The 23,389-nt window shown below is 46.6% G+C and overlaps 1 protein-coding gene across 1 annotated transcript in view; it reads left to right on the forward strand.

The window, feature by feature from the left end:
- Positions 1-23,389, forward strand: part of DNAI1 (dynein axonemal intermediate chain 1) — a 730,814-nt gene that overhangs the window by 275,846 nt on the left and 431,579 nt on the right. Inside the window, exon 10 of the mRNA XM_029581328.1 lies at positions 13,695-13,779. Within this exon, the coding sequence (XP_029437188.1) occupies positions 13,695-13,779 (85 nt within the window). The remainder of the gene's footprint in view (positions 1-13,694; positions 13,780-23,389) is intronic.

Consider the following 23,389-nt stretch of genomic DNA (forward strand, 5'->3'; position numbering starts at 1 on the left):
TCCTAGTTCCGAATTCTTGAGTCCAAAATCTGAGTTCCTAGTCTGAGTTCCTAAGTCTGAGTTCCGAGTTCCCGAGTCTGAGTTCAAGTCAGAGTTCTGAGATCCTGAGTTCTGTCCCTGGTCTCTGGAGTTCTTGTTCCAGCTACCTGCCTGTTTCAAGTCCTGAGCCCTTGTCTTGTTCTGTTCAGCCTTGTGTCTGTCTTCAAGCCATGTTCTTGTTTCAAGCCATACTCCAGTCTTCAAGCCATGTCCAAGTCTTCAAGTCAACATCTTGTTCACACCTCCATAGTCATTTTCAAGTCCTCTTCCTCCATCTGTTCCCATACTCAAACTGCTTCCAAGCAATAGTCTGAAAGGGCTTTCGGTGTGGGTTGCTGTTTCTCAGTTCCTGTTCCAAGTCTTCCTGCTCCAAGGCAAGGGTGTTCCTTTTTCAGCCAGTCCATGCCCGGATGCACCCACCAGCAGTGTGGACTACGGCCATCCCTATTGTGCAGTTTGTATCGCGGCATAGGGGCTCACGCTCTCGAGTGCCTGCCATTCAGAACAGATTGCAAAGGCCATGAGCTTGGTGTATGTTTCCCCACGATGGGCCTCCATGCTTTGACTCTTTTTCATTCTTGAGTTTTTTGGGGTTTTTTGCCTATGACCCGCTGGAGGCACCTGCATCCAAATTCTTGTTCAATTTTTTCAGCCTGTTCCATGTCTTCCTGTTCTCCTCAGCTATTATTCTGTCTTGACCTAAGCCCTCAGCTATGAGTTCATCTAATCCTTCAACTATGCTTCAGTTTCACCTCCCAGTATGCAAGCCATTAGCTTTATTAGCCAACAGAAATGTCTTCGGTGCAATATAGAAATTGTACCTACTCTCAGAACCGGTATTGTTTTAGATACTTTTAGTTATTGTGTTGGTTTGTAAAGGTTTAATAGTTACATCCATTTTTTAATTGTATGTTATACATTATTGGATGGTCCACAGTCTGTTCAGTCTGTTTTCCATCAAAACTGTTATATGGAATTTATTTTATTTAATACCTATTAATAATGTCAATGTAAAGCTTGTTGCTAAGTTATTGTTAAATGTAAACCGCGGTGATGTATTTCTTTACGTACTGCGGTATATAAAAACCCTTAAATAAATAAAATAAATAAATCAGGTTTGCCCTTGCCTAGTCCTCAGCTCTTGGATTGGAGGAAATAATAAACATGGAGCTGCTGGATACTACCGTGTTTCCCCGAAAATAAGACATCCCCCGAAAATAAGACCTCATAGATGTTTTGCCAAATTGCTAAATATAAGACCTCCCCTGAAAGTAAGACCTAGCACATAATTCATGTAAACGATCGAATTAGCTACGGTATTCCCTCCCATACAGTAACGCGCGCCCCTGCCGTTTTGCCGCGCGTTTAACCTGCTAACTTACCGTCTACCCTTACCCCTGCGTTAGAGGCAGGGGTAAGAGTAGGCGGCAAACTTTCCCCCAGCCCCCGCTCACCTGCCCTGGCCACGTCCATGGGTGCTGGTCTCTGGGGCAGCCCCAGTCCTCTCCCCTCCTCCCGAAGCAACGAAAGTGCAAAAAAAATCGAAAAAGCAAAAAAAAAAAAAAAAAAAAGCGAAAAAAAAAAAGTTGCAAGAGAGAGAGGACGGGCAATCCTACGCTCGGGATTGCCAGTCCTCTCCCCTCCTCCCGAAGCAAGGCACGAAAAGCAGCCTTGCTCCGGGAGGAGGGGAGAGGGCTGGCAGTGTACGGTAAAGCAACGAAGTGACTTACTTTTTTCACAGCCCTCCTCCGGAGACAGATCGCGGCTCCCCTGCCTCCCGGCGAAGATGGATGCCTGCACGGGCGAAAGCGGCCCCTGTGCGTGCGATTGGGCCGCTCAATGCGTGACGTCACATGCCGTGACGCCAAACGTCGTGACGTCACGCATTGAGCAGCCCAATCGCACGCACAGGGGCCGCTTTCGCCCGTGCAGGCATCCATCTTCGCTGGGAGGCAGGGGAGCCGCGATCTGTCTCCGGAGGAGGGCTGTGAAAAAAGTAAGTCACTTCGTTGCTTTACCGTACACTGCCAGTTCTCTCCCCTCCTCCTGAAGCAAGGCGCAAAACACGGTAGCAGATGGTACGTTGCCTCTTCCTGCTGCAGTTCAATTCAATGGCAGCAGCCTCTATCTTCCTCTCGGGGGGCGGGGGAGGTTCATACACATTTTATTTTGGATACTGTTGCACCCAACAGTGCAACAGTATCCGTCATATAGCCTAATAGTCTAAATGTCCGACCCAGCCTTTGTTTAATCATTCGTGTTCATTCTCCAGTTTTTTTTCTGTCCTTTTCCTGGCTACTCTAGCCCCCAAGTTTATTCTCCTTGTTATTTGTATCTGCGCCTCGGCCTTCTTGTTATATGGTTTTGTTTAAGTTAATCCCTCAGTTTGATGTAAACCGGCCTGATATGAAGTTTGTCATGAAGTTCGGTATAGAAAAATGTTAAATAAATAAATAAATAAATAAATAAATACTATATTGCTTTAGTGATGTGTTGCTTTAAAATTGTGTTGAATTGGTTGCATCAAGAAAATGTGGTTTATAAATTGTTAAATTCAAAGCCAGTGAAGAAAGGAAAGTACAGAGTTGGAATGAGATCTAGGTGTGTCTAATTCCATTCAGCACAAGTTAACTGATGCCGTGGGTAGAAGAGCTGTTCTGTGTGTGTGAAAAGTATGTCACTGACTACTGAATAACTATTTTAAAAAGACTTTTATTCAATCTGACATGGCCAGTTAAATCCTTTTATTTGTAGCAGGTGCAATAGTTGCTTTTAAGGATGGATGCGCCCAGCAGGCCCTCGAGGAGCGAGTTCATTTTTTTGTTCAACAATATACCAGTACCGGTATGTGAATTCTTCTTCATGGAAAAATAAGACATCCCCTGAAAATAAGGCCTGGTGCATCTTTGGTAGCAAAAATTAATATAAGACACTGTCTTATTTTTGGGGAAACAGGGTATTAGTTCCTTAATATTTGACCTATGGAACTTCAGCAGTAGGAAATCCTAGAATTGTGATTATACAGTACTTGAGAATGTAACAGACTGTTCAATCAACCCTTCCCATGATGCTGACAAGAAGGAGGCTATTTCTAAAAGAACATCTGCTTCGTCCATTTAAGTTACCATTCTTCAATGCCATTTTCTCAGAACTCTTCTCGAGTCAGTGTGACAAATGGACCTGGCTGGGGGACCTTACTTAGTACTCCAATTTTGCTATTGTGGCAGCTATTAATGCCTTCACTACTGACTGCACAGTGGACTTAAATGACGGTATTCCCATCATGGCTTGAAAGACAAACAGTGTTCTTGCCTTTTCATAGTGTTCAAAGTGGAATTCACCAGTAACAATCTTGGGATCTTCGTCAACAGCCATGTTTCTTCCAAAAGAGTTTTTTGGGTTGTAGCACCTTTTCCTATGAATTAAACCAAAGTATGCCTCTTCCACCTTTTCTATGAGCTTCTCCTTGCCTGCCTGAATTGGCAGCAGCCTTCCCAATCAGGATCTTTTGTACATCGCTTAGTTCAGCTCAAATTTCGTCAGTCATGAAACCATACTTTTTAATATAAAGTCTTGGAAATTTCACCTCTGCTAGAAATCAGCATGAGAGCAAGTATTAACTGCTTTGGAATACTAGGTTTCAAATCTCCGATATTGAGCTGTCAGAGAACGAGACTGATAGTGAAAGAAAGAACTCAAGAGGGTAACCGGTCTCCAGTGTTCATGTTCTGCTTCCAATGGGAGAACCCTGACCTGGTAAGTTTTGTCCAATCCCATAGAGTGTTTCTAAGATCAGCTCAAATGTTATCCTGGTAGAGGACAAAGTATCCATATTCTTCCTGAGTATGGTGGGAAGCAATGAGTTTGGCTGGGCATAATTTTCTGCAAAACCTGAAAGTCTTCCTGATGGAGGTAGTGCTTGATGGTTACCTTGTATGGGAATGGGAAGCAAGGACTGTTAAAGATACACTACTGGTTCAGAGACCACCTCTCCACAATTGAGAATAATTAGTCCTATTCAGGCCAAATCTTATGTGCACATTAGAAGTTAAGAGAAGCCAATTCCAGCTTTCTATTTATCTTCCTACCACTATAAAGAACAAAATCCACTGGTTTTCATGTGCCTGCTCATTCATGGACTACAGAACCAAGGAATAAGTTCTCTTTCTAAGCCATACTACAGTCGTGGCTGGTGGCTGACTCTAAGTCCTTTCAGCAGAGGATCTTGTCAAGTCATTCTTTCCATCGCAAGCCCCAAGCTGTATGTTCGCGTACCATCTACTTATGTCAAATGCATCACAAATCTGGACCACAATCAAATGGACTTCAGCATCCCCTGGAAGTATTCCCCTTCAGGAAGTACCAAGGTTTATAGCTGTGCCCTTAAGTTCTCCAGTGCCATCGGTCACCCAGGAGCCACTTTGTTTGTAGTCCTGAAGTCCAGCTTGCTCATCTATCATGGGCTCATACAGCACCAGCCACAGGAAAATGCATTAATGATTCTTTTCAAAATCAACCATTGTCATTGCCTGAGGGGTTGAGGACAATAATCCTAAATGAATCCTCATTCCTGCAACAATCATGTGAGAACCCGAAGAATTGGATCAGTTTCCTGGATGTTGTAAATTGTTTTAGCCTATAGCCATGTCTTTGTTTAAGCTTCCACTGTGTCTTTCATCCAAGCTTGCAGCCATGTCTTCAAGCCTGCAGCCATATCTTTGTCCTAGTCAGTCCAGTATGGTTCCTCACTTCAGTTCCTAAATCCAAGCATCTCAGATTTCTCTGTTTGGCCCCTCAACTCCTCTTGTAGGTATATGTATACCTTTGACTCCTTGGAATTCGAAGAAAGGAGGCTTGAGGAGGGAGATTTGAGGGTCGTTGTTGCGATCCACACTTGCAGGTCAGGTAAGCAAGCAACTCACTCATCCCTGTTGCCATCTGAGCCCTGTTGCTTCATCCCACGATGGGAGAGATGCCACCCCTGCATCTGGTCTTGGCGACTGAGTCACCACCTTTGCCTCTTGTGCAGCTGGAGCACCACTGTCCCTGATGTCGCCTGGGCCTGCCCACCACTTTCTGTGGCTGAGAGATACCACCGATGTGCCATTGATCATCATGGCCTGGAACGCTGCCGAACAAAACTGCTGCTTCTGACCTCCCTAGTTAAGCATGCATGCCCCTGCTTGAAATTTAAAGGGACAGCAGCGGGACATGCCCCATGGCCCCTCCTGGTGACGTTCTTCCTGCCAACCCTATAAAAGGGGTCTTCAATCTCTGCTCCAGGCCTTCACACAGTTACTAGTTCTTTAAGGTCTTCTGTTCCTGGTTTCCTGATTCCTGCATCCAAGTCTTTGTTCCTGTATCCAAGTTGTTAGGATTTGTAGGTATGTGGACCCTGGGCTGAGGTGAGAGATGACACCGCCCACAGGGAGGAGCCCTGTGAGCTCTCTGTCGGGAGGCGATGTCTCAGTGGATGTCAGACACAGCTGTGGAATAGAGTCTTTATTAGAGAAATAGAAAGGCACTGCCTGTGAAGCGGGAAGTGCAGGAGAAAATCACAGAGTCTGTACGGTGGGGTATACCGAAGGGGAATACCTCTGTAATGAAGATACGGCAATGGTCTGCAGAGTGGGGTACACCGATGAGGCTCCTCAGTAAAGATGATATGGTAGTGATCTGTGGAGCAGGGCACACCAGTGAGAGGTCCTCAGAAGAGATGACATGGTAGTGGTCTGCAGCGCGGGGTACACCGATGAGGGATACTCACTAGAGATGGTACGGTAGTGGTCCACAGCAGGGGGTACACCGGTGAGGGTTCCAACTAGAGATGGTACGGTAGTGGTCCGTAGAGCGGAGGTACCCACAGTAGCGAAGGTTCCAGGAGAAGCCCCGGGAAATGGGGCAAGCAGCAGTCCAATTCGAAAGGCCCTCTGTGGAGCGGATAGCCAGAGACTAGGGCCCCCGAGGAGCAGGTACCCAGAGCGTCTTATGCCAAAGGAGCAGGAACTGGAACGGGAAGACCGTAGTGAACGAAGTGGATTCAGCAATGAGGGAACTCGTTGCCACGTCGTAGGTAGGCAGGGCCAGTTGGTTTAAGTGTCCTGGAAGGCTGACATCATCCGGAGGGGATGCCCCCGATGTTCCTGCCATGACGTGCTTAAGACTGGTCCATGCAAGCGCGCCTAGGGGATTCTGAGGGCAAGATGGCAGCTGGCAGCATCCGTGGCATCCAGGGAGGCTCAGGAACGGTAGGCAGGCCGGTGATAGCTACCACCTCCTTATTTTTAACTCATATGGGTAGCATCTGCAAACAAAATAGAAATTTAGGCAAAATAACTATTTTTACTAAAGCACATCTCCCCATAAGTTAGAGGTAACAACTTCCATTTATGTAATAAGGACTTAACTTTTGTTAAAATAACTCAAACGTTACCCTCATAAAGTTCCAATGTAATGCATGCTAATTGAATACCTAAATATCGCATTTGATTTTTTGCCCACATCAATGGGAAGGGACCTCCCACCTTTCCCATAAGTCCTTATTCAAGGGAGAAGTCCTCTGACTCGTCATAATTAATCCTAAAACCCAAGAACATTCTGAAGCAATTAAATATCTGTATTATATCCTTTAAGCATACCTGTGGATTACCCACAAATAGCAGCATGTTCTCCGCAAACATACTCAACTTTATATTCTTATTTTTTATAGAGATACCTTCAAAGAGAAGAAAGGCCCGCAGTTTAACAGCCAAGGGTTCCAACGAAAGAACAGACAATAATGGGGACAAAGGGCATACCTGCTGGGTACCTCTACCAAAATAGTATGGTAACTTGAAAGTTTCAGTCCTCGTAGAATAACATCCTTTAAAGACATAGCAAACATTTCTTCTTCTGTTATTTTCACTGCTCCAAAGGGGCTCCCTACAATGCCAAGGATCTCCCGGAGTCAACAAACAATTACATATCAAAGAGAAAAAGAATGCAGAAATGCAGAAAAACTGTGGAGCCTGCACCCCAGTGGGAGCAGCAGCTCCACTGGACTATAAGCCCCAGCATTGTCCAATATATATCCATGCGAGCAAAAGTGTGACATTCTTGAAAAATAATATGCCAGCCCAGCCTGAAGTCCGAATTACAGTGAGAAAATGGCCGAATATTGCTTCTTGATGCCCATCCTCGTGGCAAATACAAAGTGCTCACAGCACAATGATGCTATTTAAAACTTGCTTTACATGTCACTGGTATACTTCTTTGGGATTGGCTAGTGCTCTCCCACTGCAGCTCACTGCCTTAGACTTCCTCATTAGCCAGCTGCTCAATAAAAGCTTTAGTTTCTGTTCCGTGCGTGAACACGTGTGTTTCCCCTTTATGAAACACTTTAAGCTTGACTGGATATTAGAGAGAAAACGTAATCCCTCTATTGAAGGAGCTGTGTGCAATAAGGTGTCATTTCTTTGTGCAACACCAGCACCTTGCAACATACCAGCAGTTTGTTGTTTTCATACTGTATGCAGTAAGGAATCTGGTTTTATTGATAAAATTCAGATATTTAATTATAACTTGCCTAGTCTGTTGCTAGCAGTTCTTCCCATTCCCAGGTGAAGTGCCCTCTCTACTAATATGGACCGCTCCATTTATTTTTATTTATTTATTTGCTTTTTTATACCGACATTTGTTGGGGTACATCACATCGGTTCACATAATAACAGGTTAATAGCGTGACGGGGTCAAGCTGTTTTTACATTGTAACAGTAGGAACATAGTAACATTAAAACAATAGGGGATTGTAACTTTAATACATGCGTAGGAACAATTTAACAGTGAAATTCAGTGGAACAAAGAGACAGAATTTATACATAGTAACAGGTAAGAATAAATGGGGGGGGAACTTTATATATTGTGGCTTATTATGCCTTACTTGTATACTTGTATACCATGATATTAATATCAAGGGCTTTGGGGAGCCAAGATGCAGCAAATTTGAGGAGAGCTTCTCCTTGTACAGATTCTGGAACCACCAAGTATCAGTTGTGTTTGGCAGTCCGCGAGCTGCTCCCTGGTCAGGCCGCTGGCCCCAACTACCCAAGGCCCTCCACACAGTAGGACACCACTGCTCGCAGCCATTGGCGCTTCCCCTTAGGCACACACGTGCCCAACACTACCTAATTTAAAGGGTCAGCAGCGGGAAAAGCCCTGGGGCACCTTTGGATGACATGCTGAAGTCTATGAAAGGCTCCTGCTGGTCCTGCTTCAATGCTTCAGCAACATTTCCATCTACTCCAGAATAGAGCGTGTTGCTCCAGTGTCTTAACTTCAGTCCCAGCCTTATTTTCAGTCTTCATCTCTTTTTCATTGCCCACCTATCCTTCTCCTTGCCTGCCTGCCCTGCCTATCCGGCCCTCCTCTCCTCTTGAATGGATAAATGGTGTGACCTTGGCCTGATCTTAGATACACCTGACTGCTGCTTGCCTCAGACAACTGCCTGATCTGTGATATGTCTGACCATTGCTTGCCTCTGACCATCACCTGGACCTTGGACTCATCTGACTTGCGCTTACCCATGATCCAAGCTAACCAAGGACCACCTCATCTACCATCAGCAAAAAACCCACCTAAGACCTGCTGGCCCTGGTACCCAATTTTTCAACCAAAGGGCTGGTTTAGGCAAAGATCCCGCTGGGTCTCTGCTTCCTGCAGGTTCACCTGCCGACGGTATGACCATGTAAGGCTCCTCTCTGCAGGTTGCGCCAATTCTGCCTTGGCCCAAGGGTCAACAGACACAACAATACCCTCAGGTTATTTCACCTGCACTTATCTTCAAGCTCATCAATTTTGTTTTCAAACACCTCAATTTTTGTTTGTAACTGCACAACAGAATCATTAATTGTTCCCAGCCTTTCTTCATGGGCGGAAACAGACTGCACCAGATTCGTGACAGATGTTTGTAAGTTATCTACCTTCTCTCAAAGCTCATCTACAGTTGACTGCAGCTTCTGCAACTAATCCGTCATGGCCACAGATACAGCCATGTCAATTCCTTAAGCACCAGCTCCAATTGTCCCTTTGCACTAGCTCACACTTCCAGTGCCATTTTGTCTTCCTGGGTCTTTAACTTTTCTCCACCTTGCCACTCTGTCCTGCTCATGATTTCATTAAATTCCTTTGTGCCAAAAATGTCCATGAGTTCTCATAAGTACTCTGTTGCTTTGTATGCTGCTGATCCATGTCTCTATAGCCAAAATAATAGGAAATTCTATGAACTCCAAGGGAGCAGACCCTTTGGACCTCTGCTCAGTGTGATGTCATTGACAGAAGTTTCTTTATAATAGTTTCTTTATAATAGTTTTTTTCCCAGTACTGACATCAGGCTCACTGGACTGTAGTTTTCCAGATCACACCTGGAGCCCTTTTAAAAAAAATGGCATTCTATTGGCAACCCTCCAGTCTTTAGGCACTAAAGCTGATTTTAATGATAGTTTAGAGATTACTAACAATAGGTCTGCAATTTCATTTTTTAATTCTTTCAGCTTGCTGGGATGTTAGTTTATTTTATTTATTTATTTATTTATATTCAATTTTCTTGTATACCATCTGGTCCAGGTGATTTACTACTCTTTAATTTGTCAGTTTGCCCTATTACATCTTCCCGGCTCACTGAAATTTGTTTTAGTACTTCTGAATTATTGCCTTTAAATATCACTTTCCCTTATTTCCCTTATATCTTCTTTAGTAAAGACCGAAGTAAAGAATTAATTTAGTTTCTCTGTTATGGCCTTGTCTTCACTTTTACTCCTCAGTCATCTAATGGTTCAACTGATTCTCTTGCAGGCTTTTTGCTTGAAAAAGTTTTATGAGCTTTTGCTTTCATAGCAAGTTTCTTTTCAAATTCTCTCTTTGCCTTCCTTAGCAGTGTTTTTGTAATTGCTAGGCTGATATTTATCATGTTAATTCATTTGCCTATTTTAAAAAATAAGCCTTAAAATGTTTTTTAAATACTTTGCGACATTCAGTTGTACACAAGTAAGCTGGAATGCAGTTCCAGAGAACAAGCCTTTCAACTGAAAAAGCCTTCTCTCGCCCCTTTGCCAGGTGTACTAATATACGGTTTCAGGAAGACTGTCTGGTAAGAGATGCCTTCTCAATTCCATGGTATCAAGGACTGTTGTATCCTTTTCCCCCAAGTCCATTTATAACATAAACATTTCAGAAGTTAAAAAGAGAAATGTTTCAGGCTTAAGTTGCTGGATATAGGATGGAACATGCAATCCTTTTCTTGTTAATCTAATAAACATATTTCAAACAAAAAAAAAGAGAAAAGGATTAAATGATTTTCAAAACCTTGTTTGGGCCGTGCCAAGTTTGGTTTCCATAACTACAATGCCTAGCTGTTCACTATCTGGAAAATTGCATATGTTCCTATCCCTGATCACTTATAGCTACAGGAAAATCACGCAACCCAAAGTTCAATCATTGTTTCTGGCTGCATGGAAATTAATATCTTCTCTACAATTGGTATTCTGAATTTGACAAAATTCTCCTAGCATCTAAAAACATACTCAACAAGATAATCTTAGAACTTCAGATGGAAATGGTTCATGATCTGCAATGCTACTCTTCAGCACATGTGGCCATCCCTATGGGATGTCCTCTGGGAGCCCCATTTCTGCAATGACGGGGCCAGTCAGCTGTGTTCTCAATGACTGCAGGGGGAGAGTAGGAGAGTCCTTGGGCATCATGAATGGAGTCTATTTAAAATTCTCCCCCCTACTACACACATATACAGGATCTTTATTATAGTCTCTTTATTCTCTGGCATAATTATGAGTTGCATGGTCCTCTAATACGTAAGCATGTAATATACAATTTTATACAATCCTCAGCTCAGGAGTCCCCACTTGTGTGATTGTGCTCCTTGTCCACGGAGAAAGCAAAGTTGCTCACCTGTAACAGGTATTCGACAGCAGGACAAATCAGCCACATAATCTCACCCTCCTCCCCTTAGGATTGAAGGTTAGCTTGTTATCAAGACTGGGGCGACTCATGCATGGCCACTGTGCAGGAATGCTTGCACATGCTCAGGAAAACCTTTTGAGCTTTTCTGTCTCAGCATTGTCTGATGATGTCACCCACTACGGCTGATTTGTCCTACTGGCTAAAGAGAAAACCTGTTACAGGTGAGCAACTTTGCTTTCTCCATTTTACTCTTCATCACTTTGTATATAATTCCTAGAGTTCTACTTGCTGTTTGACTGCCGTCACACACTGAATGGAGGATGTCAACATATTGTAATGTCCACAGTGACTCCAACATTCTTTTCCTGGGTGGTGACACCTAATTTGGAGTCCAGCATTGTGGGTACCTATAGTTAGGATTATTTTTCCTTGTGTGTATCACGTTGCATTTGTTCACATTAAATTTCTTCTGCTATTTAGATGCCCAGTCCCTTAGTCTTGCAAGGTCCTTTTGCAGTTCCTTGCAGCGCACTCCTGTTTTAACAACTTTGAAAAATGTTTTGTATTCTGCAGTTTTGATCACCACACTTGTTCTCTTTTCCAGATCATTTATGTAAATGTTAAACAGTGCTGGTCCCAGTACAGATCTCTGTGGTACTCTGCTATTCACCTTTCTCCATAAGAAAAATCAGACCATTAAGTCCAACTCTCTGTTATAAGTCTTATATTGCATTACCAACCAACAATAAGATACTGCCTCTTATCCCATGTCTTTTTAATCTCCTGAGGAGTCTCTCATGAAGGACTTTATCAAATGCTTTCTGAAAATCCAGGTACACTATATTGACTAGCTCACCCTTCTCTATATGTTTTATATTTTCAAAACATTCCAATAGATTAGTAAGACATAACTTCTCTTTGTGAAATCCGTGTTGGTTTATGCCCATTAAGTCATGTTTATCCATATGCCCAGTAACTCTGTTCTTAAGAATATCTTTTACTGTTTTGCTCAGCACTGACATTAGGATTACTGGTCTATAATTTTCCAGACCACTCCTGGAGCTCTTAACCTCTTACTTTCAGACACAGTGGCTGCCTTCAAAAAATTACTCTGCTATTTTTTTTAACTCTTCCTGGTATCTGTCTTCTCCTTCAGATGTTGATACTTGGGGAAGGATCTAGGAAGAGTGGTCCGCCATACAATTTTCAGGAAAACAACAACCTGTTGCAGAGGTGGCCCTAGGTGGAGTTAGCGCTACCTGTGGGGAAACCCCCACGGCTCCCCACGTCGGGAGGCGGGGCCAAACGGGTAGCAGAGGCCAACTTGAGCTTCGCCAATACCAGCCCTTGGGTACCGGGGCCGGCTGGTCTTAGGGGGGCCTCCGTGTGGTTAATCCCGGAGAGAGTGTCCAAGGCAGGGTGCCAGGAAGCAACGGAGACGCAGGGTCCAAAGAAGCAAGGTTGAAGACAAGGCCAGGTTCCAGAAGCCCGGCCAGTCAGAAGCAGGTGAACAGTTAGGAACAAGTTAAGTCCGGGCTTGTGAGTAGGCAAGTGCCTAAGAAAGTCCAAGGCAGTTAGCTAGAGATAGATCAGGTTCAAGCTGAAGTCAGGGCAGGTGGCTGGAGATGAGGTCAGGTACAAGCTGAAGTCAGGGCAGGTGGCTGGAGACAAGGTCAGGTTTGAGCAAGGGTCAAAGCCAAGGAATCCGAACAGAGCATAGCGGGAAACAGGAAGCTGGAACTGGAACACAAGGGCTGGATCAGGAACATGGACACTGGAACAGGATCAGGTACTGGAACAAGAACACAAACGAGCAGCAACCAAGCGCAAGACAGGAAGCGTGGAGACCTGTTGCCAAGGCAAATACTGAATGACGTTTCTCAGCCTTAAATAGTAAGGCTGAGAAACGTCATCATCCGGGGCCGTGGGAAGGTTTCCCGCCGCAGTCCCCTTAAAGTCAGCGAAGGTGGGGCAGGCTGGAACTAGGAGATGGTGGCGTCTCCCCTCGAGGCACATGGGGAGACCCGACCGGGACCGGAGGAGGCCGCGGAGCTGCTGGAGGAGCCTGGGAGCACAGCAGGAGCGTGAGCGCATAGGCAATTGCCTACCACTGCCAAGGCGGAAGGGCCAGGTCTGGGACCCGGGCGTCGGAGGTGAGTGGAGCCGGCCACTGGCTGCCATGGCCAGGAAACGCAACACAATCGACTAACTTATCTACAACTGTACAGACTACCCTCCCCCCCCCCCCCCTCACACACATATTTCTATAAGCATACATGGGTCTAGACACAGAAGGGGGCCAGGGTGTGTTTTATGTAGCAACGTGGATCATTTTCTGATTTGTTTCTGACTTTGGCTCCGCAGTGATAAACAGTTAAGAGATGTTACCACATTTGACAGGTTTTTCCTTATGGATGCTGAGAAGTTTGTTTTATCGTTCGGTTTTCTGCTATGCCATTGCTCTTCTGTTTTGCCTCCTGTTTGCTTCAACAACTTCTCTTTAATAGATTAAATAAAGTGCTGTGTTTTTTGTTTTTTTTTTTAAATTTCCCATTAACTCGTGAAAATGAATAAATTCTGTCAATTTAAACTCTGTAGGGCAGAAACGTAGCATGGCGTTAATGCTTATGTCTTTTAGGACTCTGTTCCTAAAAGACAACACTTAATCTTATAACTTCAGCTCTGTTTTTTTCTCTTTACAGAGTGACGATATATCTAGAGTGTCAAAATCCAGTATAATATTGGAGCGGATGGTGAATCAGAACATATTTGATGACATTGCACAAGGTATGGAACTCTCTGCACAGTTATACTTTTAGTCTGGGAAGGTAAATTTTTCGTCTTGTATCACACACTGCTCCTCCTTTTTCTGCCATGCTTGCTGTGAAAGTCAGTGTGGGTAGCCTAGGTACATCATTTACCATAGTGCGCTGTTCATCTCAATGGTGCTGAAATTCTGCTCTGAATTACAATGCAATTATAGGGGGAGGGGTATTTTAAGAGGCTGGTGCGCAAATCTCAGGAGATATGCGCATGGCTGGGCCGTGCGCTGTCAGAACATCCCTGACGTGTGTATCTCCTGGCATGTGCAAAAGTGCCGGGCCTTTAAAAAGGGGCGGCTGAGGGCCAGCCGAGACAGCGTGAAGCACATGCTGACAGCTGGTCAGCACGTACAACTTACTTCTTGTTACGTTTGGGCAGTGGTCCGGTGTTGTGAACACCACCTTCAGGAGTGACTCCAGGTGGAGAGAGACAGAGACAGCTGGAAGGTCTGTGATGAATGGCTGGGAAGGAATGAGATGCAGGCAGGAGTGAATGGAGCTGGGCAATGGCTGAGATATGGAGCAGAGTACTGGCTGGGAACAAAGTCAAAGTTCAGGCAGGGTCATGGCAGGCGGCAGGCAAACAGAGTCAATGTCCAGGCAGGGTCAAGGCAGGTGGCAGGCAAACAGAGTCAATGTCTAGGCAGGGTCAAGGCAGGCAAACAGAGTCAATGTCGAGGCAAGGTCAAGGCAGGCGGCAGGCAAACAGAGTCAATGTCCAGGCAGGGTCACAAGAACCTTATAGCAAGACAGAAAGCCCGAAGGCCACACACACACACACACACACGACTAGGCAGAGAGCCCGAAGGCCACACACACATGACAAGGCAGAAGGCCCGAAGGCCATACACACACAGCAAGGCAGAAGGCCCGAAGGCCACACACACACAGCAAGGCAAGGCAAGGCAGAAGGCCCAAAGGCCACACACACACACACAGCAAGGCAAGGCAAAGCAGAAGGCCCGAAGGCCACACACACACACACAGCAAGGCAAGGCAAAGCAGAAGGCCCGAAGGCCACACACACACACACACACAGCAAGGCAAGGCAGAAGGCCCGAAGGCCACACACACACACACAGCAAGGCAAGGCAAAGCAGAAGGCCCGAAGGCCACACACACACACAGCAAGGCAAGGCAGAAGGCCCGAAGGCCACACACACACAGCAAGGCAAGGCAAAGCAGAAGGCCCGAAGTCCACACACACACACAGCAAGGCAAGGCAGAAGGCCCGAAGGCCACACACACGCACAGCAAGGCAAGGCAGAAGGCCCGAAGGCCACACACACACACAGCAAGGCAAGGCAAGGCAGAAGGCCCGAAGGCCACGCGTACACACAGCAAGGCAAGGCAAGGCAGAAGGCCCGAAGGCCCGAAGGCCACGCGCACACACAGCAAGGCAAAGCAAGGCAAGGCAGAAGGCCCGAAGGCCACGCGCACACACAGCAAGGCAAAGCAAGGCAGAAGGCCCGAAGGCCACACACACACACACACATCAAGACAAGGCAAGGCAGAAGGCCCGAAGGCCACACACACACACACAGCAAGGCAAGGCAGAAGGCCCGAAGGCCACACACACACAGCAAGGCAAGGCAGAAGGCCCGAAAGCCACACGCACGGCAAGACAAAGCAAGGCAGAAGGCCCGAAGGCCACACACAGGAAGGCTAGAGCAGGGAGCCCAAACGAGCTCGATGCCGAAGCACTCGAGTCTAGGGTAAGCAGGGCTATAAAGGAACCTTCAGGACATAGAGCAGATGGATTGGGCCAGCCAGGAGAGCCTGCACTTGAGGGACCCCTGTTGGTGAGGCGGTTGCAGCCGTAACAGTACCCCCCCTTCAAGGCCTCCCCCTCCACCTGGATCCCAACTCTGTAGGGAGTACAGCGTGATAGCAAATCCAAACTCCTCTGAAGATGGTGTAACAAATACAACCCCTTCCCAGGATGGCAGAAGAGTCCTAAACCCTTTCAGGGGTGCGTGAGCAGTCCAAAACCCATCCTGGGGCGACAGAGTAGTCCAAAACCCATCCTGGGGTGACGGCAGAACCGGTTCGGACCCCTCCTGGGGTGACGGCAGAACCGGTTCGGACCCCTCCTGGGGTGACGGCAGAACCGGTTCGGACCCCTCCAGGGGCGGAGGCAGGGCCGGTTCAGACGGCAGAGTAACAAACTCTGTTGTGATGTGAAGGGAGGATAAAGATTGTACTGCAGAGGACTTGGTATCTTGAGACAGAGTCTGGAGCTCCCGGTTATGTTTCCCTGGTTTAAAAGTGTGAACTAGCAGCTTAGAGAAGGCCCAGGCAGCTCTGGATCGTCTTGGAACCCTAGCCTTTAATTGTAACTGATCTGCAGCTATGGAAAGCAAGGCTCTGCTAGAGTTAATTAGTACGGTCTGCTCTTGTCTCTGAGGCTCTGGTGTGGAAGTCATGGAAGCCTTCTTAACCCGGTGAGTTCTAAGGTTTTCAGAATTATTACTTGTTTCCTGGTGACAAGTTTTCTTCAAAGTGTCTTGAAATGAAGGGCTGGAATTCTTTATCCACAAGCTATTACAGGGAATAATGTTTTTAACTGGGCCAGAAGCTGAACGCAGAGTAGTCGAGCTGACTGTTTTTCCTAATGAAGCAGCTGGTCCCATAGCTGAGCAACAGGGGCACGGTTTGCCTGGTGGTAATAGACTTGGGATACAAGAACATTTCCACCATCCTGGCTTAGGAGTAGAACAATTTAAACATTCTTGGTAAACAGAGACATTTCTCTTATAGCAATTACTGCATGTCCAATTTTCTTGGTCGGGGAGTTGACAAGCTAGACAGTCTTGGTAGCTTAAATAGTTCAAGGTTTGACAGCATGCACAGCAATACAATCTTTGAGACTGAAGCATATTGTAGTTTGTGGAAAAAAAAATTGACTCACCGGTTTGACAAAAAATCCTATCTCTCTCTCTGGAGGGTGGCTTCGGCATACTGTTACGTTTGGGCAGTGGTCCGGTGTTGTGAACATCACCTTCAGGAGTGACCCCAGGTGGAGAGAGACAGAGACAGCTGGAAGGTCTGTGATGAATGGCTGGGAAGGAATGAGATTCTGGCAGGAGTGAATGGAGCTGGGCAATGGCTGAGATATGGAGCAGAGTACTGGCTGGGAACAAAGTCAAAGTTCAGGCAGGGTCAAGGCAGGCGGCAGGCAAACAGAGTCAATGTCCAGGCAGGGTCAAGGCAGGTGGCAGGCAAACAGAGTCAATGTCCAGGCAGGGTCAAGGCAGGCGGCAGGCAAACAGAGTCAATGTCCAGGCCAGGGTCAAGGCAGGTGCCAGGCAAACAGAGTCAATGTCCAGGCAGGGTCACAAGAACCTTATAGCAAGACAGAGAGCCCGAAGGCCACAAACACACAGCAAGGCAAGGCAAGGCAGAAGGCCCAAAGGCCACACACACACACACACACACACAGCAAGGCAGAAGGCCCGAAGGCCACACACACACACACACACAGCAAGGCAAGGCAGAAGGCCCAAAGGCCACACACACACAGCAAGGCAAGGCAAGGCAGAAGGCCCGAAGGCCACACACACACAGCAAGGCAAGGCAAGGCAGAAGGCCCGAAGGCCACACACACACACAGCAAGGCAAGGCAAGGCAGAAGGCCCGAAGGCCACACACACACAGCAAGGCAAGGCAGAAGACCCAAAGGCCACACACACACACACAGCAAGGCAAGGCAGAAGGCCCGAAGGCCACACACACACAGCAAGGCAAGGCAGAAGGCCCGAAGACCACACACACACAGAGCAAGGCAAGGCAGAAGGCCCGAAGGCCACACGCACGGCAAGACAAAGCAAGGCAGAAGGCCCGAAGGCCACACACAGCAAGGCAAGGAAGGCTAGAGCAGGGAGCCCAAACGAGCTTGATGCCGAAGCACTCGAGTCTAGGGTAAGCAGGGCTATAAAGGAACCTTCAGGACATAGAGCAGATGGATTGGGCCAGACAGGAGAGCCTGCACTTGAGGGACCCCTGGTGATGAGGCGGTTGCACAGCAGCCATAGCTATAACACTTCTGCTCAGAGGAGCAGGTAAGTTGTAAAACAAAAAAAAATATGATAGGTAGGGTGGGTTTAATGGTCAGGGTGGAGAGGGGAAAAGGGAGGAAGGTCAGTTAGGGGTACAGGGAAGTTCCCTCCCAGTCTGCTCCTTAATTGGAGCAGATTGGGAGGGAACTGGGCAAAGGCCCGTTCGTGTCGCTGCGCGTGTATTACAAAATTTCCCCCCCTCCCATGCGAGTGCATGCGGGTATTGGATTATATAACATGCGCGCAGCAACGCACGCATGTTATAAAACCGGTGCGTCCATGTGCGCTAGGCAGAACTAAAAGGCCCAGAAGCCACAGGACTAGGCAAGACAGAACTGGAAGGCCCGGAGGCCACAGGATTAGGCAAGGCAAGGCCCAAAGGCCCAAAGCCCCAGATAAAGTCCAGGGGATCCGAGACTGGCCCCAGCCAGTAGGTCTACGGGCCTTACAACGTTTCCTTGGCTTTACTAATTATTACAGGAGCTTCATTGCCAATTATTCTGCCCTAGCTGCTCTGCTCACCGCCATGACCAAGAAAGGGGCTAACACTCGTTTGTGAACACCCAAAGCACAAGCCGCCTTTCAGACGCTAAAAGAAGCTTTCTGTTCTGGTCCTTGTCTTCAGCATCCAGACCCAAGACGCCCATTCGTTGTCGAAGTCGATGCATCTGCAGTCAGACCAGGAGCCGTCTTGTCAGTTTTCTCCAAAAGGTAAATTGATACCTTGCTCATTCTACTCACACAAGTTCTCTCCTACAGAGCAGCACTTCTAGCCGTCAAGTTGGCGCTCCAAGAGTGGAGCCCCTGGTTGGAAAGGGCGCAGCATAAATTTACCATTTTCAGCGACCATAAGAATATTGAGCACCTTAAAGAAGCTCAACTCTTGAATCCTAGACAAGCCCAATGGGCGCTCTTCTTTGAATGGTTCAATTTCATTCTACGTTATCGCCTAGCTTCCAAGTACCTCTGTGCTGATGCACTATCAAGATCCTTCGAACCTCAGGATGTTCCTGATGTTCCCAGACTCATCACAGACCTGCTTCCATCCCAGAACAATACCGTAATCTGGGTCATCATCGACCGTTTTTCGAAAATGGGTCACTTCACTCCCCTGCTGGGCCTCCCATCGGCCCCAGAACTAGCCAAGTTGTTCCTGTAACACATTTTCTGTCTCCATGGACTCCCAAAGGAAATTATATCCGACCGAGGACCACAGTTCACCGCCAGGTATTGGCACTCTCTATGCAAAAACTTCAACATTGCCTTGAATTTCACGTTGGCCTATTACCCACAGGCCAATGGTCAAGCTGAAAGGACCAACCGGACCTTGAAAACATTCCTTTGTCGGACAACTGGTCCGATTTGTTACCCTGGGCTGAGTTGTTACTTAATACCCATGACGCTGCTGCCATCGATGTCTCTCCATTCTCCGTGGTATTCGGATGACAACCTCAGCTGCCACATCCAGCTCCTCTGACTGTTCCTTCTCCAGCTGTGCAATTCATGGCCCACACCATTTGCCAGGTGTGGAATCAAGTCAAAGAACACCTTACCCAGGCCGCTGAGTGCTCCAAGCACACTTCTGATGCCCATAGATGTCCAGCTCCACTCTTCTGACCTGGTCAGAAGGTGTGGTTAAGCACCCGACACATAAGGTTGAGACTCCCTTCTCATCGCCGGCTCCCAAATACATTGACCCGTTTCCAGTGCTTCGAAGAGTGGGAGCAGTGTCTTATCAACTTCAATTACCTCGTGCCATGGGCATCCACAACACATTCCATGTCTCTCTGTTGAAGCCTTTGGTCCTCTCCTGACCCTCTCGTAGAGATCCTTCACCTCCACGGATCTCTACCGAACCAGATTAGTCACTCCAGATCCATCGGTGTCGAGACAGATGGGAATACCTCTTAGCCTGGGAGGCTTATGGGGCTGAGGAGAACTCATGGGAACCTTCCACAACATTCTCAATAAAGAGCTCCTCAGGACCTTCCATAGGACTTATCCTGAAAAGCCACGGCCGCATAAAGGGAGGCCTAGAAGGAGGGGTACTGTTGTGCGCCCCTTCTGCGCCCGGCCCGTGCATGGGCCTGCTCACCTCGCTAGCTCCTCTGCAGGTCACAGGTTGGCCTCCCCAGCGGCAGCCGCGAGCTCCTCCAGGCCTTGGCATCCCGCGGCGGCGGTCGACGGGCCTTCCACTGTGCACCAGGCCTCATGCCAGAGTTCAGCGTCCCCAGTGGCATTGGCCACGCCCCTATGTGCGCGCGTGCGGACTGCCTGGCCTCTTCTAGGGCCAGGGGCGGGTCCTAGCTCTGCGGCGCGCCCTGATTGAATGTAGAATATAAGGAAGTCCCTGCCTGCACTTCCTTGCCTTGGCAATCGGGTCAGCACTGTAAGTGTACTAGTTTGCCTCCGTGTTCACAGTCTTGTTCCAGTCTTGTTCCAGTGTCCTACTGTTCCAGCGTCCTACTGTTCCAGCCTTGTCCAGCGTCCTTCTGTTCCAGTGTCTGTCTGTCCTGTCTCCCCAGGTAGTACCCTTGGACTGTCTCTCTGGTACTGACCTTGGCCAGGGCTGTTCACTGGAACTGTGTCTGCTATTGATTTTGAACAGATCCTCCCCCAGATTGGCTAGCTAAGTTAAGCTTTTTCCTTAGCTCTATCCTAGAATCTGTAGTTAGAGCTGTCACCTTGAAGTTCAAAGCTGACTGAAGACTTGATTGCCCCCTGCAATGCACTATGAGTCAGCTGTCCAAAGCTGAAGAGCCTACTCACTTTTTTTTTTGGCTTAAACAAACATTCAGCAATTTAATGCAGCAATATCAAAATCTAGGAAAATATAGAGAACATAAGGCTAGCACTACACAAAACACAGAAAAATATAACCAAGAAGCCCTCTAAAATAAGGATAAATTAAACTTTTTTTGTCCTTAGCTGTCCCCAAGAATTACACACAAATGTTTTAAATACACTGATTTACATGTGTAAATCCCAACTCATGTAAGTAAGTCATACTTTATTTTTGCACATAAAATATATGCACATATATTTTTAAAATAGGTGGATAAAGTAAATGCATTTAATACGTTGAAATGCATGGTTTCAATGCATTGCATGTTATAGCACATTGACCTGCATATATGCATATTTTGTGGGGCAAACGTGTATTTTATAATATGTGTGTATGTGATACATGCATGTTTTAAATACTATGGCAAACTATACATCCTTAAGTATATACTGCCGCATGCAATTCTTTTAAAGTTATCCTCTCTGATTTGCCAGCTTTCTCGTGTAATTTTAAACCTGCTAAGTGTCTGGCATAAATGATATTAAACATGTTTGTTGTATACTATTGGCCTGGTGGGAGGTCTGGATGAACTGGAGGAACTTCAGGCTGATAAACCAGGAGAGTCTTGATGATCTGGAGAAGGACTGTGCGAACTGGTGGACTAATTTGTAAAATTGGCAATTTCTCTGACACGCAGATGTTTTAAAATATACCAGCGTATGTCCATAAATCTTGATGTACACAAATAAGTCTTATTATATTTTCAAACATAAAGCATAGTGTCAGCACGCTCATGTTATAAAATACAATATCCTCGTGCACATGCGCGCCTGATTTTATAATCGGCGGATGCATGTGCGGGCAGATGGCGCGCGCAACGGCAGGGGATCTTAAAAAAAAAATACTCACAGCGGCGAAGGTAGGCCTTTCCCAGTTCCCTCCCAGTCCGCTTCAATTGAGGAGCGGACTGGGAGGGAATTTCCCTAACCCCAACCCTATCATTCCTCCCTTTTTTCCTCTCCTCCCTCTCCTCAATAATCCCTACCTAACCCCCTTTTTTTTTTCATACTTACTTCTGCTCCGGAGTAGCATTCTCTTCCGCACGCTGGCTGGCTGCCTGCACACACTTCCCTGGGACAGCGACTAATGGCGCTGTCCCAGCCCACTCCCCCTCCCTGCCCAGACCCGGCCTCCCCCAGCCCTCCTCTTTGGAGAGGGCCAGCACTTCGGCGCGTAATGGGGGTTATGCGCGTGGCTGGGCCCTTCCGAACACTGTTAATCATGATGTCCTACTCAACATACTCAACATACTTAGAAATATTGGGATTACTGGCAAAGCCATTGATTGGATTCAATCATATCTTCAAAATCGTACTTACACTGTCACTATGGACAATAACCAATCTGATCCCATCAGTCTCCCCCAAGGTGTTCCCCAGGGGTCCTCTCTCTCTGCTACTCTTTTTAATATATACATGCTTCCCCTCACTACGCTTCTTACTAATCTACACATTAAACATTTTATTTATGCTGATGATGTACAAATCATCTTCCCTTTCTCAGACACCATCCAAACCGCTCTACACAGCTGGGAATCCTGTCTTTCCTCTATCAACCAACTCCTAAAGGACATGCATCTAGCTCTTAATTCAAACAAAACTGAGCTTTTAATCATATCCAATAAGCAACCGCTCCCAGACATCCCTCCTGCCTACTCTGCCACCAACTTCCCATCACACACTCGCAACCTAGGAGTCATTATTGATAATCACCTCTCATTCAAACCATTCATCAAATCCATCTTAAAGGATTGCTACTTTAAACTGCAAACAATAAAGAAACTCAGACCCTTACTTCATTTCAATGATTTCCGCACTGTCCTCCAAGCTATTATTTTATCTAAGATTGACTATTGTAATGCGCTCTTACTTGGCATTCCTGCAACACACACTAGACCCCTCCAACTCTTACAGAATGCCGCCGCTCGGATATTGACAAACACAAAGAAAAGAGATCACATCACCCCCACACTTATTCAATTACACTGGCTCCCTATACAGTCACGAATTCTTTATAAAACTCTCTCGATCATACACAAGAGTCTAATTAACTCCAACCTCAACTGGATTAACCCCCCCTTCTTACCCCGTACCTCCAAGAGACCCACCCGTCTTGCACTCCAAGGAACACTCCATGCCCAATCTATCAAACCTTTTAAACTCTCCTCCACCATGAACAGAGCTTTTTCCCTTGCCGGCCCAACCATATGGAACTCACTGCCACATGATATTCGCATTGAGACCTATACCCCAGCCTTCAAAAAGAAACTTAAAACATGGCTCTTCCAGCAAGCTTACTCCATCTCACCCCCCATTACTTAACTGCCCCTTACTAATTGTTTATCTGATATCCTGGTATGAACGCCTTTTTGCCTGATGATTTTGTACTGTGCAATAATCTGTATATAGGTTCTGTTAGAGCTCAATCCCTTAGCATATACCCTTAGCATTTCCTCTTTGATGTTTGTATTTAATGTAAGAGCTCCTTCCAAAAATTTTTTTTTTTTTTTTCTTTTATATATGTTACCTAGCTACTATATTATCTGTTTTTTGTAAGGGCTCCGCCCAATGGTTTTTTGTTCACTGTAAACCGATGCGATGTGCGAACGGACATCGGTATATAAGAAATGTTAAATAAATAAATAAATAAAAATGCGTGTGGCGCGTGCAAGG

Source organism: Rhinatrema bivittatum, chromosome 1, assembly GCF_901001135.1.
Source record: "Rhinatrema bivittatum chromosome 1, aRhiBiv1.1, whole genome shotgun sequence".
In the NCBI taxonomy this organism is placed as follows: Eukaryota; Metazoa; Chordata; class Amphibia; order Gymnophiona; family Rhinatrematidae; genus Rhinatrema; species Rhinatrema bivittatum.